Raw genomic sequence first — 16,210 nt, forward strand, 5'->3', positions numbered from 1 at the left:
TTGTAGGAGGATTAACACAGCTGGGCGTAGGGAGGGGCAGCGCCGCGGCAAGACGCGCGGCTGCGAGACGCGGCTGCGAGACGCGGCGGCGGTCCGCATCACCGCGCGCAGCAGCAGCCGTCGCCGCCCGGACCGGGGATCCCGGACGCCCCCTCCCGGCCCGCGCCGCGCCCCCTCCCCCGCCCGCCCGGCCCCGCAGATCCCCGCGCACAGGAGCCGCTTGCTGCGCAGGGAGGCGGGCGGCCGCCCCCAAGGGCGACGGGCGGAGAGCGTGGGGCAAGCCCGCTTCGGGCGGCGTGGGGCGAGCCTGCGCGGGGAGCGGCGGGGGCGAAACTTCGCGGCCAGATGCCCGTGGGCGCGGCGGCGCTGCGAGGCTACCGCTGCTGCCCCTGCGGGCCCCGGGCGCGTCTCCACGCGTGGTGTTGCCCGCGGCGCGGCGTGTGCAAGGAGCGAGTGAAGGTATGTGTGGCGGGCGCGGCTGGAGCTGCCGCCGCCGCGGCGCCTGCAGGTCCTAATGCCTGTCACTTCCCAGGACGCTGGCAGCAGCAGCCCGGAGCCCCCGAGCCCTCGGCAGGTTTGCCTGTCCTTCCCGACGATCTGATTGGATAAAGTGGGGGCTTGACGGTGGCCGACGTGGGACAGTCTGGCTGTGGCAGGGGTCTCGGAAACCATGGGTTATTGCAATGGCAGGTGCACGCTTATCTTTATCTGTGGCATGCAACTGGTAAGTGACACTTGGGTCCTCTTATTCTGTAATGTGTCTTTGAGATAGTGGGCAGGAGAGTTCAGTAAAGGGTCTGCCATTGATTAGAATGGAAGAAAAAGTAAAAGAGGAAAGGTGACAGATAATATTGCCTATATTTAAAATGAGTTCAGGGAGACGCACTTGGGGTGCTCTAGGAGAGGTGAGCCTTTCTGTCCCCATCTATTTCTGTCGCTCTGAAGACAGTTTGGCAGGTGCGGGTTAAACTTGTTTTAATTTCTTCAAGCAAAGCAAGATTGAGCCTTGTTCCTTTATGCTTTGCATTTATATTAGTGTAACAACGTGATCATCACATAATTTGCTATAAATGTGTTAAAACGTATAGCATTTTTTACTTTTCTTTCATATACTAATTTTTGCAGTATCTTTGTTTCTTCATTGACATGTGTTATTTTTCATGGACTATATTGTCTTATAAGTATAATGCTGTAACAAACCACGATGTAGGGCAGATGGTATCCTTACAGGGGTCAGATCGTGAAGCCACGCTGAGTTTTAAAAGTATGTAGATTGAAGAGAAATACTTCGATGAACTCAGCAACGACATTGCCATAGACTGAAACAGTAGCCTTCAAATCACAATTATTACAAATAATTCTAAGGAAAAAAGAATTCTGTCTTATATTATGTATGTAATTGCTCCTGAAATAGGTACTTTTGTCACATCCTATAGGATGGAGAATTATATGTACTTTTTGAAGAATGTTGTTCAGTTGTAAAGAGGCAAGGTGCCAAAAAATGGAAAAATGTCATGTCTGAATTTAAATTACCTAAGGGCAATAAAAAGAGAGCTGAAAATACTTCAGAGGTGAGAAATATACCACTGTAAATGGTTAATTTGAAGTAGGAGGTACATGCTCACTCCTGTTACCAAATATCTTTACCTGGAAAGTATGCATTAATCTGAAGAGTCACTTGCGTTTCCAACAGCTGTTTCATAAAGGCTGAAAGGACTACATAACTGAAAGAAATTTCTGAGAGCCCAACCAGTAAAGTGTTCAAAAGAGCAAAGATTGGTGATGAAACTGATAGAATTTCTTAAGTGTTCTTTTCTATCAGTTGTTATGAGTGGTATTGTTTTGTTTAGTAAGTATATTTAGCTGAAGTAGCACTTTTACTTGTATATTATCTCAGGATGTTTTTCTATTCCAGGAAAGTTGTCTGATGTTGTATATTTTGATCTGTGAATTTCTTGGTTTAACAAAAAGACGTATTAATATAATCTTAAGACTGTGATATTTTCTTGATGTGTAAACCATTTTATTTTTTTCTACCACATATTAATTTGAATTTTTCAATAAAGGATTTTTACTCTAAATATACAGCTAATCAGAACAAAAAGTATTTTACTTTGTTTAGCTGCATTAGGACAAGTATGCCAAATTGCATAAATATTTTCAAAACATTTTTATGTTCATATATGGATCAGAAAAGAGTACATTTTCTTATTCGTTGTGTAAAAGCATAAAAGTTTGAGAATGAGTGGGTATGTAAGATTATTCTTATGCTTTATAAAATTTTCAATTTAAAAGTATGATATAACTTTGATCATTAACATAATAGGGTTTTCTTAAGGCAAGAGTAGGCATTCAATTTATATGGTGTTTTGTATGAATACAAACTCCTCAAGAACTTGAACAATTTTAGAAAAACATAAATATACAAATAGTGAAACTAAATCCACAATGCAGTAAGACAAGGCTAAAGGTTTCTGTGTGTGTGTTAATGTGCATGCATGCATGCAGTGGTATGTTGAAGAGGTGTTATTTCACTTCTGAAACAGAAATTCTGAATCAAAGCTAAGTTCTCTAACGAAATAAAACTCATTGCAACATACGAGTGCTCGATCAAAGCAAATCTATATGTTAGAATCTCAAGGAATATTTTATGCTCCATAGGAACATGAGAGTTTCCCAGTCAGACTTATGTGCCACCAGGATAATATAATTAGCAGCCATGCTCATGCAGGTTCAGAACAAAAAACAAAGAATGAGGACTATCCCACTGGTTTGAGAGGGTGAAATGACCACATTTAAAGGACCCCAGAGGTTACTGGTAATTGTTGCTTCTTATAAATACAATATTTCATTTTAATAAAATAATTCTTTTGCAAGTTAATAGTTGTAAAGCACTGAGCAAAGAAAAATTAGGTGGGTGTATATATTTTCCTTTTCTTTTGACAGATCTTTAAAAACTTTTTGGGTCTTTGAGCTATTGAGAGTAAAAATGGTTTTATATCAGGTCTCCAGAATAAGTTATGACTCATGTACCACAGATTGACACAAAAGTGCACTTAGTTTTGTTTACTTCTGAAATGTATAGTGTGGGTTCTTGTAACATTTGAGTGGAGTCTTTTATGTAGTTGTACATTAATTACAACTACAAATTACAATTAATTACAAATTAATTGAAGACATTGATAGTCTATGATAGAAACTTTATTGTTTCTTAAGTAACTATTAAGTTTCTGAAAATATTTACCTTCAATTCTGTAATTTTCAGATGATATTTTTATTAGACTTAAAGAAATATCTGTGTCTACCTAAACTTGCAACTAATCTTAATAGAAGAAGAGGTACTTTTTGGTATTGTGGAAATGGGAACCTCATTTGTCATTTTATTATCAGAGCAGACACAGTATTTTGATCCTTTAACTAGGGAAGGTCAGAGACTAATTCTCCAGAGAAAGTTCCCTGTCAAGATTCTACATATTTGCTTTTAATTATGTTAAACAGGCTTTTTAATTTAATGTTTGGCAGACTGGAAGTATGGATAAATATACATTCTTTTAAAAAAAATCAGGAAATGGGTTTATAAGGTAAGATATCATAATTTCATACCATAAAGATATAACATAAAACTTTCATTTCATGAGAAAGTCTTTCTCTATATCATAAATTAAGATATTTGAGCTATATGGTTACTCCAACTTCAAATTTTAGGGTGATTCCTACGAAAAGTGATGTGATCTTTGAAAACCAATTTGCTACATGTGCAGAATCCTGAGTTTAAGCTCATAATCTCAGGAAGGTACTTTTCTTTTTATCGTTGCTGTTCTTAATGCTTAGAAACTGAAGATTTCAGATAGTAACAAAAATCATCATGACATTTGAAGTGGTAGATATAGTGGGTACAGGATAAAAACAATTTAACTTTTTATTTACAACTTGTAGCAATTTGAAAGAGTTTAAAGCTCTTAAAAAATGCTTAGTTGAATATATAGTCCTTTATATAAATGTTGGAAGTTGTTATGCAGATGTTTCTCAATGAAAGATCACTCAGTAACATATGAAAGGATATAACTTATTTAAGATGGCAAAGACAATCTTGTTTTCAAGTAAGGAAATTCAAAATCTCCCACATTTTTGTACACTAGGCTCCTAGGTGGCACAAAGCATGAGAGTCATAAACTAGCAAAAGAAAGTACAGATTTACATTCAACAGATTCACACTTGAAAATGTCATTCTTGCCATGTGCTCTATGAAATATTGCTATTTTGGAGCAGGTGCAGCTAACCATTAGGTTAGTACACATGTGTGTGCAGCTGTGTGAAGAAGCAGGTTTGAAGCTTAATTAAGAATGATCCGTTGCTTTCTACTGCATAGTTACTAAGCATTTTTCAGAGGCACATATTTATTAGAGAACACCATGAGTACATAAATGGACTAAATAAGAACATATTTATTATAATTATGGAGTGTCCGTTGTGGTTGTAGGCAGGGTTCATACTTGCATGCTCCTGGATTACTTCTTAGAAAAGAAACCATTGCTTGAAATGCTTTCAAAACTGCCAGCCGAGTGTTAATGTTTTTCCCAGGACACTTTCATAAGTTTTGAAAGTTCTCCAAAAGTGTAAAACTTTACCTTTCAGAAAACTCCTGCTCAGGGGATGAAACAGTTTAGATTCAAGTACTATTGATAATAAAATATAGAGGTTGTTAACCAATCTAATACTTGGAGAATAATAAAAATTTCCAGATAATGTTTCAAAAACTCATGATGTAAAGTTTGCCAAGAGTTTGCTAAATTGTAAAACAACGTTCTCCTTTTTAGACAGTTTCCATTCGTGCACCCCAACATTTTAACATTTTAAATTTACCCATTTGTTGTAATTCAGCGCTACTCTCCTCTAATGTTTGCCAAGAAAGATGTAGGAACTTCTTCCAGTGCCCAGCCCTCTTTCTTGGTTCACAAACCAAGTGGCATCTTTTTTTCTCATACACGCGAAGTTTCAAAGAGCCAATCTGTACAAAGCTGTTCCTCTTTCTCAGATAAAGTCAAGGCTTGGATGGGCAGCATCCCCTGTGCAGAATGCCAGAGTCATCTCTGGCATGGGGCCCGTATGTGGGCAATGGCCCAGAAATGCAAGCGGGCATTGCCACCTCCTTTTCCCTGTGATGCTGCTTTACTTTGGGGTCAAACTCTCTTCTTGCCCAGTCAAGAATTTCAGAATGGCAGTCAGGGACTCCTTAGAATAAGATGTCTTTATTTCTTGGTCTGTTTCTTTTTCTTGCACATGTGTACTTGACAAAAATAAAATCTGAGACAGAAACAGGTTTTAACATTTCTACATTTATACTGGATATAAAAATATTAAAATTATGATATTCATTGCATTAAATATTTGTATATATTACTAATGGCTAAAATTTCAAAGAATATATTTTAGTTCTTTTGTAGAATTTCAGTCAATTCAGTATAATTTTTTCCAAAAGTAGCTTTGAAACTAAATTGCTAATAAAGGAAATTACCTCGTTTCCATGCCTTATAACATGCAAATATCAGAAATCAAACACACACGCAGGAGAAGTACTTCTTGTTTGTATTTTTCATTTAGATAATGAACTCTTCCAATTTTGGTGCCCTTTCTCTCCTATGGAAATGTGATTATTGTTTATTTTCAATAAAATACATAGGCCATCAAGATATGATGTTTATCGCCCTGGCTGGTTGGCTCAGTGGTAGAGCATCAGCCTGGTGTGCAGGAGTCCTGGGTTCGATTCCCCGCCAGGGCACACAGGAGAAGCACCCATCTGCTTCTCCACCCCTCCCCCTCTCCTTCCTCTCTATCTCTCTCTTCCCCTCCTGCAGCCAAGGCTCCATTGGAGCAAAAAAAGTTGGCCCCGGGCACTGAGGATGGCTCTGTGGCCTCTGCCTCAGGCGCTAGAATGGCTCTGGTTGCAACAGAGCAACGCCCCAGATGGGCAGAGCATCGCCCCCTGGTGGGCATGCTCGGTGGATCCCGGTCAGGCACATGCGGGAGTCTGTCTGACTGCCTCCCCGTTTCCAACTTCAGAAAAATACAAATAAATAAATAAATGTGTGTGTGTGTGTGTGTGTAGATAGATAGATAGATAGATAGATATGTTTATTTAGGATTTTCCTGCCATAACATTGAAACAAGTACTGCATTTACACCTACTGAACTTCAATACATTAGAAATAAGAGTGTATGAAACATTTGTTCTTACCAACCCTAAGAAATTGGAAGACATTTAAAAATTATGAAGGCAGTTATATTTTTTTTATCCAGGTAGGAAGGAAAATGAAATTTTTGAACGGGTTTCTCTTTTTTAAAATATATTAGGTGTGCTTAGATTTGAAAGCTCTTACTATTTAAGGGCATTACTTCCTCTATCTTCTTGAGAGCAGTGTTCCCCATCACCACCACCCCCCTTTTTTTTTTGTTTGCTTAAACTCTAAAACAGGCACTGGGTCTAATTGCTAGAAATAGGTGTCACTTTTAATCTGATGCAAGCTATTGACTTTTTTTTTTTTTTTTTTTTACCAACCTGGAGTTGGAGTGGTATGACTTTCAATGCCAGTAAGTTTTACCTTTAAAATTACTTAAGGATCACATGCTAACTTTGATCCCTCTAAATATAATTTTGGAGATGTGTTAAAAATAAACTGACTTTTATATGCACTTTGAAAAAAATTAGTTATTTAACTTTATGTTTTTAAAATTTGTTATGCTTTAAAAATCTAGCTTTGTGAAATACTTAATGAAAACTTTTGGAATTTATTGGGAGCCTGATCTGGGCTGAATGCTAAACGTGTCGTTTTCAATGATTCCTCGCTGATAATCGTATGAGATAGGTAATAGATAGTAATATCCCCATAATACAGAGGAGTAATTGAAGACTTTAAATGTTTAAGTAACTTCCTTAATCCATCCTTTTAGTATGTGGGACAGCTTGCATTTAAACCTGAATCTGTCCAACTTCAAGACAGACTGGGTTTGTGCCACTGAGCTACACTTCAGCCTTTCCACGTAACAGGAAACATCAAGTCGCTTACATTTGTTTTACTAACAAAGGCAACATATACCTACTAATTCCTGGTTGACACAGTAATCAACACAAGACTAAGCAGACTGGGGTACGGAGAGCGGGGAGGGGAGGCTGATACCAGGCTCCTGTCCAAACCTGTCTGGCTCAGGTGGACTTGGCTTTCACAACTATGAGCTGCTATGGTTTGTGGGCTAGAGAACAACAGGAGAGACTCCCCTTGTAGAATCAGTGTCCCTGGCTGTGCAAGTGTGCTCTAACACTTCAAAGCACTCTTGTAGTTCTCCTCTACAGAAGTAATTGCTGGTAATAGCTTGTGTTTCTGTTGTTGTGTAGGGGTGGAGAAGGAAGGGACAGCTTCTCTGCATTTCTGGCCAACTATTGAGAACCACTCAGTAATGCCTTGGACACTTCCGTAGGTAAACTTTAAAAAATATTCTGTGGGAAGAAGAAATGTACTCATCTTTCTCAAATTCCTGTTCTTTTTTAAACCACTCCCTGATGAATGGCTCATGCGAAGTAATGTCATTTGCCTGTTTTTTTGTTTTGTTTTGTTTTTTTAACATGTCCCAAATCCTAAATCTATCCAGATCACTATTGTGAGATTAGTTAAATTGTTATTATAGTTGGAAATGACTTTAAGTAATCAGTTATTTAAAAAATGCAATGACTATCCTAGAAGACTTCTGCAACCTGAGGTGCATCAGAATCACCGGCAGGCCTTTCTCCACACAATCCATGGGCCCACACCACAGTCCTGGCTCGTTAGGCTGGGGGAGGGCCTAGACCTAGCACTGGCATTTCTAATAAGTTCCCAGGGGACATGGATGATGCTTCTCAGGAAAGAAACTTTGAAAACTCCTGGCCTAGAACATAGGTCTTCATTTAATGATATGTGAATGCACGACCTGTGTATGAAATTCTTTAACCCAAATCTAGTAGATAATTAGCTCATTTCTTCATTTGGCCTGTTGCTTATGTGAAAGAAAACTTTTCTTCAGGACCAAGTGTGCCTGTTTCTGACTTCTAGCTTAGTTTTTATTGAGAACTTTCAATAAGGGAACTGGAAGGTCTTTTCACAGCATCTGTGTCCTTGCAGTAATGAGTGATATAGAAAAACCAGAAAGCAATTCCAGTGCCTCTAGTCCATGCCCTCTGCTGGGGATGCTGGCGCGGAACTGTTTCTTCCGCTGCCTCTATGCTAGCTGAGCCCCTCAGTCTAAATTTCTGGAACAGTTTGTTACTATGCCTGGGGGAAAGAGAGAGAGAGAGGATGGAATATGCTGAAAAAGCACTGGGCTAAGTGAGAAGGCCGATTTTTCTATGCCCAGTCTAGTGCTTTTACACTGGACAAGTAAATAACTGTGACTTTGCTCAGACCATTTATATTCCTGAATGTCATTTCCTCATTTGAAAAATGGGGCAGATAATTCATGACCTATTTACCCTACGGAACACGTAGGAGCATCTAGGAAGAAAATGTGCTCAAAGTTTATATGAGAGAACTTTTCAAATATATATAAATCTCTGTTGTTGTGTTACTTTCAGTTCCTGGAAAATTTTTGTAATTGTCAATAGTTAAATATCTCGGAAATATTCATCTAGCGAGAGTAGGAGTAGTTACAGGAGTTTATATATCATTTGACCAGTTGCCCTAGTTGTAACTACTAATTTCCCGTAGAAACCTTTTATCTTCACCCAACCTTATTTTTTGGGGGAGGAGGGCTACATAAATAAGGATTTTAACACTAGGTACAAATGGTTTAAATATACACAAAATGATGTGCTTATGCAGATAGACCTACTGTAAGTGTTCATTAAGAATTAAACTGAGATTCACAAACCAGTCAGCATGCTTTTTTTGAGCTGGCAATTCTAAAAGTGTATTCTGTGGGAGCTAGTTCTGCAAAATATTCTAGTAAACATGTGCTGTGAGGTTAAATAAGTTGTGCAAAGCAAGTTTTATCCCCTCTCCTACCTTAGCCCTTAAGGTCACAATACATATTAGCAGCTCCTGGAAGTGCTAAGAAGCCCTTGCTTAATTTTGTTTACTTCTGCAAATACTGACAAAGTGCTTACAGTGAAGCAAGGAGCCACTTTCTTTTTTTTCTTCTCATTCTCCCTATTAATCTTCCATGGAACTAGTATTTCCAGAAACACTTTTCAGTGAATTTTTTCTCTAGGCTAATGATACAGTCTAAAAGTTAATGTTATTATCTAAACAATATTTAGAGGCTAGGAATTCAGTATAAAAACTCTTAACCCATGAAACAGTTATCTAACAAATAGTAATACATAACAATGTTTAAGAATATTATCATCACAGAGTTAAAAGAGTTAAAATAAATTAAAAGAACATTGCTTTCAGACACTTGGCTATTATTTTTACATGTACTTGAGTTTCTTGAAATTATGTTTCAACCACTAAAAGTCACAACCCTTCACACTGAAATCAAGTCAAGTACAGTTGCTGATGTTGCAAAGAAGATGACATGTTGTAATAAGTTTCCAAGGATATTTGAAACTTCCGAACACCTGGTAGAGGGCATCTGCAGGAGCACTTTCTTTTAATCCCAATGGGTGATCAGCCTACATTTAGATGTATCCTGCATCTAAAACCGAACTCACTCTTTTAGCGTCATATCCTAAATGTTTGCCTTTGCAGGCCGGTGGTGAGAAGTGAGTCTTCATACTGACTTTTGTTTTCTAATCAATGCATACACTCTAAAACAGTAGCACATTTAAAAACGACAACAGTGTTTCATTCTTTGCAAACAAATGGGTCTTAGTTTGGAGTGGAGGGATCAAATCTCTCCTGTTAACAGTAGTCTTTGTATGCATCTGTATGATGCCCATTACACAACAGAATAAGGAGGTGTTTCAAATCCTTTAACTGACAGCTGTGTGTCAAATGATGGAGAGTCAGTGTTATGTCTGGAATGTTCAGTGGCAGGGAATTCACGTGAGCCCTATCTCTGTGGGCTTCTAGCCATCGGAGATATATAAGGCAGCGCTCTGGGAGTATTGCTTTTATAAAGGGCAGTTTATGGTGGCACTGGGGAAAAATGGGGAAGACTTCTACAGACTCCAGTGAGAAGAGAACATTATACCCTGGTGGTGGTGTGCTGCCTTCTGTGGTCTTGGCCCCTGGAGAATGGATTTGCTGATTTGCCTTGGCATTGAGCGCCTCCTTTGTATGGCACCCTCAGTGGTGGGAGGCAGCTTGCTTCTGGAGGTCATAATTCATTCCTGTGGACACATTGATTCTGACTTCATTCTCTTTAAGATAAGGTTCATGTACGCCTCGAGGACATGGTATACCCAGGTGCTACTTGTTTGTTCTACTTGATTACTTTGAGGTAGAGAGATGAGATTGGGTCAGAGAATGTGTTTAACTATAGGTATTGGGAGCAGAGAGTGAGCTAAATATTTGAAAGCTTTCGAAGCGCCAGTGAATTTGATATTACACAGGTGGTACATAAAGAGTCCTAGGTCTCCTTTTTTCTTCTTTCTTTTTAAATAAATTTGCTCATAGGTTTGGTGATAGTGAACCAGTAATGTGTGATTTTCTAAATATTGGAACCATGTATTGGATTATGTATAATATTTTTTTACTTTTATCACAGGAATTAATTTTTTAACAGAAGTTTCATTTTTATCTTTCATTTGGAATGTTTCCATTTTTTCTGAGTCAAAAGATGGTAGTTAAATTCTGGCTGGTCTGTTGAACTTATGGACTTTAAGTTTTGCTTTTCTTTTGGCCTGATATTAAATTTTTCTTCTTCTATGGGACTCGGGGTCAGGTGGGGATGGCTGGCCCCTGAATGTCAAACAATTCAAAAGCAAGTAACACTATTCTACTTAAACTAAGGAAAATTTTTTTTTAAAGAACAGTCTAGTGAAGTCTATAAAGTTGACTGTGAACTCATTAATAGTCTTCTTAAGAACATACTTCTAGCCTGACCGGGTGCTGGCGCAGTGGATAGAGCGTCGGACTGGGATGCAGAAGACCCAGGTTCGAGACCCCGAGGTCACCAGCTTGAGCGAGGGCTCATCTGGTTTGAGCAAAAGCTCACCAGCTGGGACCCAAGGTCGCTGGCTTGAGCAAGGGGTTACTCAGTCTGCTGTAGCCCCACAGTCAAAACACATATGAGAAAGCAATCAATGGACAACTAAGGTGTCGCAACAAAAACTAATGATTGATGCTTCTCATCTCTCTCCATTCCTGTCTGTCTGTTTCTATCTATCCCTCTCTCTGACTCTGTCTCTGTAAAAAAACAAACAAACAAACAAACAAACATATTTCTAGTTTTATATATAACATTTCTGGGAAATTCCATAGGCTCTTAGAGGTATGAGACAGTGTTTTTCCATTTTACTATTTTATAATGTCTCAGATTAGATTTGTTTTTGTTCGAAACAGCTGCCCCCCAAATCAGGCAGACTTGACTTTGGGTGGTCAACATAATACAATATTATTGTATACCTGAAACTTGCATAATTTTATTAATGTCACCCCAATAAATTCAATTAAAAATTAAAGATAAAAAGGAGGCAAATGGCACAAGTTCAGTTTACATTTAGTAACTATACATCTTGTAAAAACACTGTTTGGTGACCTTTAATTATATGCCTGTCTTATTTTAATCCTTCAGGGACACTTGTTGATTTTCTTTCTTGGTTTTCACAAGAATGAAGTAGTGGTGATGCTTTGTTACTGCATCTGCTTTGATGCTAGGGTTAAGCATCAGAATGGCCTAAAATATTAGCTTGTCCCTAAAATTGAGATTTATTAAGCCCTGATGAGATTTTTTTTGAGATTTCTATAGCAATTAGATGTAGAGTTTATACGCAAAAGAGATTTGTTGCGTGCTTGCTGCTGATAGGCTATCTTTTAATTGAATATTTCATAATGTGAATAAAAATATTTCATATTGAACTTTAATAGGAAAATGTAGATGAGAAATGTTAGCAAGTTCATTGACAGAGGCAGTGATCTCACTTTAGAGGAGGAATGGCCACTTCTTATTTGAAAAAGAATTCTGTGAGGTTCAGTGGTCTTCTCCACACAGCATGCTTCTCTGGAAGTGTTTCTGATGTCGCTTGGATGGGGCAGCACACAGCCCACTCCCAGTCTGGTGCTGAGAGTCGGACGTACCCAGGGCCCTGCCTTGAGGACCTGAGAGATGGAGAAGACCCAAAACAACTCCTGGAATCAGCCACGGGTTGATGCTTAACCTGTTGTACTGTTATGATTGTTTTAAAATGAATGAATGAATGAACAGTAGGAGGAAATTAGGTAATTACTAAATCAGCTTCATCAAGCAGGATTTATGGAATGTCCACCCATGAATGGCATAATGACATGTGCTGAATAAGTTAGGTGTGTGTTTCTACCATTTTGTCAATTAGGATCTGATCTGACTGAAAGAAATGTCAAGCTGTATTTCTTTTATAAATTGATATATCTAGTGGTTGTAATAAATGAAGGTTGATTTAAATTACAATCTGATCCTTATTATTTATTTATTTAATAGGGATACTACTAACTTGAGAAGATAGTAGCTAAAAATGTCACTGTTTGCCTGACCTGTGGTGGTGCAGTGAACAAACTGTCGACCTGGAATGCTGAGGTCACTGGTTCGAAACCCTGGGCTTGCCTGGTCAAGGCACATATGGGAGTTGATGCTTCATGCTCCTCCCCCTGTTCTATCTCTTTCCTCTCTCTCTCACACACACTCTCTCTCTCTCTCTAAAATGTGTAAATAAAATCTAAATAAATAAATAAATAAATAAAAATGGCACTGTTTTCTGTTTATTATGTGCTATAAGATTACATTTAAGCTTACTGTAAATAAGATCAGTGTTGGTGAAAAATAAATGTTGATGTAATATGATTCATCACGGTCCATTTTTTTTTAAATGCAGATTTATATATTTTAAATTCTAATTATGTAGCTCTATTTAATATATTTTTTACATTATTTACATAGTACAAAGGATCTGTTAGATATGAATATAAATAATGAAGTGAGTTTTGTCTTTATGTTGCATATCTCCAGAGCAGTAGTTTTTAACTTTTGTGTGCATCATGGGTGCTTTTTACAATCTGTTAAAACGTATAAACTTTCTCACCAGAGAAATACTCATATGACTTGAGGAGATTCTCAAATTTCTCACCCTAATCCATGAAACTTTGGTTTAAAAAACCACAAAAAATATCTATGATTTTTTCTTTTCTTTTTTTTCTTTTTTATTATGTCATCAAGAGATTCTGCTTAGCAACAATTTTAATTCAGTTACTTTGAATTTGGGAAACATTTAAAGAGATTATATATATATTTTAATGTACATTATAAAATATTTTAAAGATATACACATACATACGTAAGTACATGTATGTGTGTGTGTGTGTGTTTGTATGTGTGTAATGCTAGGTATAAGAAGCAGAGTTGTGTAGTATAAATAAACTGGACCTTTGTCAAGAAGAATAAATTACATGTGTACCTACTTACAACATAATATAGAATGATAAGAACTGTAAGAGAAGTAAGAATAAAGTATATACTAAGGACATTTGGAGAAGCAATCAGTTATGTTCTCATCGGCTGATCACACAAGACGTTAAGGGCTGTGTGATCACACAAGACGTTAAAGGCTGTGTGATATAATGGTAAAATTACTATATCGAGTGACTGGAGATCAGAGAATCCCAAGAAGAGGTGATTGCAGCACAATGGTGAGAATAAAAAAGAATCTGTGTGGGACAATGAAGAGTCAGATTGACTGGCCAGCAGGGAAGAACTGGAGGTGAAGTAAGGAATGGAACGGGCTGGGGTGCAGTTTGTGGATGGACCTGAACACCTAAGGAGGGAGTTTGAACCTTGGAGGACAGGATATGTGTTTTTATACTTGTTAATTCTCAAGCTGAATGGCCCAGTGTTCTATAGTAGATAAGAAACAACATGATATGAAGTGAGAGCTGAGGTTTGGACCAAGTTCTGTGGGCAACGTGAAGACAAAGTAGCAATAAATTGTAGGATTGTTGAATCACATAAAGGCCTTAGTGAAGCTGGGTGGCACGTATTTGTAGGAGAAACAATTCTCTATTGGTCTCCAACTTTCTAACAACTGGATTGGAAAAGCAAAAAATGGAAGTTTCTTTGTGATAAGATTAAAAAAAAAAAACCCTGAGAGTTTGTGCGAGCATTATGGTATTTTTGAGAATCAAATGTCTGACTACAAAAAGGACTGGGTAGAAAACAGTGATGTCAGTTAAACTACTGGATTGCCACTGCAAACAATTGAGAAGCAGGTCTATACAATACAGAAGAGGAGAGGTAATTGAAAAGGTGGGAAGTAACATGGTTATGGTGATGCAACAAATAAGTTGGGATCTTGGAGAGATCACTGCCTGGGTGATTCAGAGGCCCTGATTGGCCACAGAATTGGGTGGAGGGTTTAGTGGTTGAGGAGGAGGAGAGGCAGTGAGACATGGCTGTTAGTACCATCATTGTGTATTTAGCTTTATTAAAGATGATCAGAAGTAAGGGGTTGAAAAGAATCACACTCAGGAGAGAATGAGAATTAGGGGGAGTTTGGTTTAAGCTGGTGATTGGAGCTGGAATAAAGGGATGGTTGGTGCCAGTCTGGAGGCAGCGGGGGCAGGGAGGGTGACTAGGGAGGAATGGAAATGCTTGTTTAATGAGTTGGTGAGTAGAGTGATTAAGGAAGAGGAAAGATAAGTTCAGGCAAAGTGCTTTCTCAACTTGACCAATACTGCCGTTTTGGGTTGGATAATTCTTTGTTGTGGGAAGCTGGTTTCCTTATTACAGGATGTTTAGCAGCATCCCTGGCCCCTGCATTCGAGATGCCCATTGCACAACTCCCAGTTTGGCAAACAAAAGTGTCTCTAGACATTGCCAAATTGCAAAATAGCCCCCTTGTTGAGAGAGATCCTTTGAGCTAAAGCAAGCCGCTAGACAGAGCACTTAGAAATAGCAACAGGGGTTTTCCATAAAAGATTTTGAATTGTCTAGAAGGCGGTGGAGGCAATGATGAAGGAAAACTCCGGCTCCCTGCAAACCTGTGAGAGGAATGCCCTGCTCACCAGAGCCCGAGGTCATAATCATGGGTGCTTTCTAGAAGGTCAGTGCCAGCACCCTTCCTCCAGCCCCGTGACTTAGGAAAATAAAGTGTTCAGGGAGACACACTAGCCATCTAGATACAGTATTTCAAAAATTCTGGGGATGGTTTCGTTGTGTTTCCAAGCAAGTAGTGAAGGGGGAGAACAGTCTGGTGGACTCGAGTTTCTGGGGGCAGGGCAAAGCAGGAGGAAAGGAAAAAGATGGGGAGGTAGGTTAACATACATGGGGGAAGAGGAGTGCTGAGTAAGCATTTGTGGGAATATCAACTGGAGGGGCAACATTGAATCTAGAATTATTTGAAAGTGCCTTCATGGTCAGTTATATGCTCAACTAAGGCTTTGTATTGGCTCTTTTGCTCACTTTAGTTTGAGCGAGGTGGCTGTTATCTAAGACTCGGTGAATGTCAGAAAAGGGAGATGTGAGAAGTTTTGGGTCAAATTATGAGTCTTAGTTCAGTAAAAAATTTAGACAAGAGTTAATATTATAACAAACTAAAAAGTAAACATTTTCTAACACTAAAGAATTTGGAAACCTTTCTTCCCTGTTATGGAAACATATACATACAAATTATATTATTGCCTTTCAGGAACTTACAATTAAAAAATACTTAAGCAATTACTATTTATATGATCTCCCAAACCCAAGCATATTCAACCATTTTTTTTAATATTTGACATCTCGATTCACTAGAAGGCCAAGTTATTGCTAAAGAAGTATAGCGAAACAGCAGAGATTAATATTTTAAATTATCCTGCCTTAGACTGTATAATTTCTTTTGGTCCAACTTAATTTCTTGTGGTAACTCAGTCTTTTGTTGGACTTTAATTTGCATGCCTGGAGGGAGGAGAGTAAATTACATGTCTTCGTGAAGGTCCTTTTAGTTTGATTTGATGATTAAATCTTGTATTTAACAATGCCTTTTTCTGGGAGGTCCAAGCTAGAAGGTGCTTTTCTAGATTCATATTTGTATAGAAATCAATAATATATCCTCTCATGCATTTTTCTTTAA

At 38.4% G+C, this 16,210-nt stretch overlaps 1 protein-coding gene across 2 annotated transcripts in view; it reads left to right on the forward strand.

The window, feature by feature from the left end:
• Positions 1–327: 327 nt before the first annotated feature.
• NKAIN2 (sodium/potassium transporting ATPase interacting 2) overlaps positions 328–16,210 on the forward strand; it is a 1,024,603-nt gene continuing 1,008,720 nt past the window's right edge. For both annotated transcript variants that reach the window (XM_066247954.1, XM_066247955.1), the window contains exon 1: positions 328–724. In XM_066247954.1, the coding sequence (XP_066104051.1) occupies positions 671–724 (54 nt within the window). In that variant the 5' untranslated portion in view covers positions 328–670. The remainder of the gene's footprint in view (positions 725–16,210) is intronic.

Source organism: Saccopteryx bilineata, chromosome 12, assembly GCF_036850765.1.
Source record: "Saccopteryx bilineata isolate mSacBil1 chromosome 12, mSacBil1_pri_phased_curated, whole genome shotgun sequence".
NCBI classification, from domain to species: domain Eukaryota; kingdom Metazoa; phylum Chordata; class Mammalia; order Chiroptera; family Emballonuridae; genus Saccopteryx; species Saccopteryx bilineata.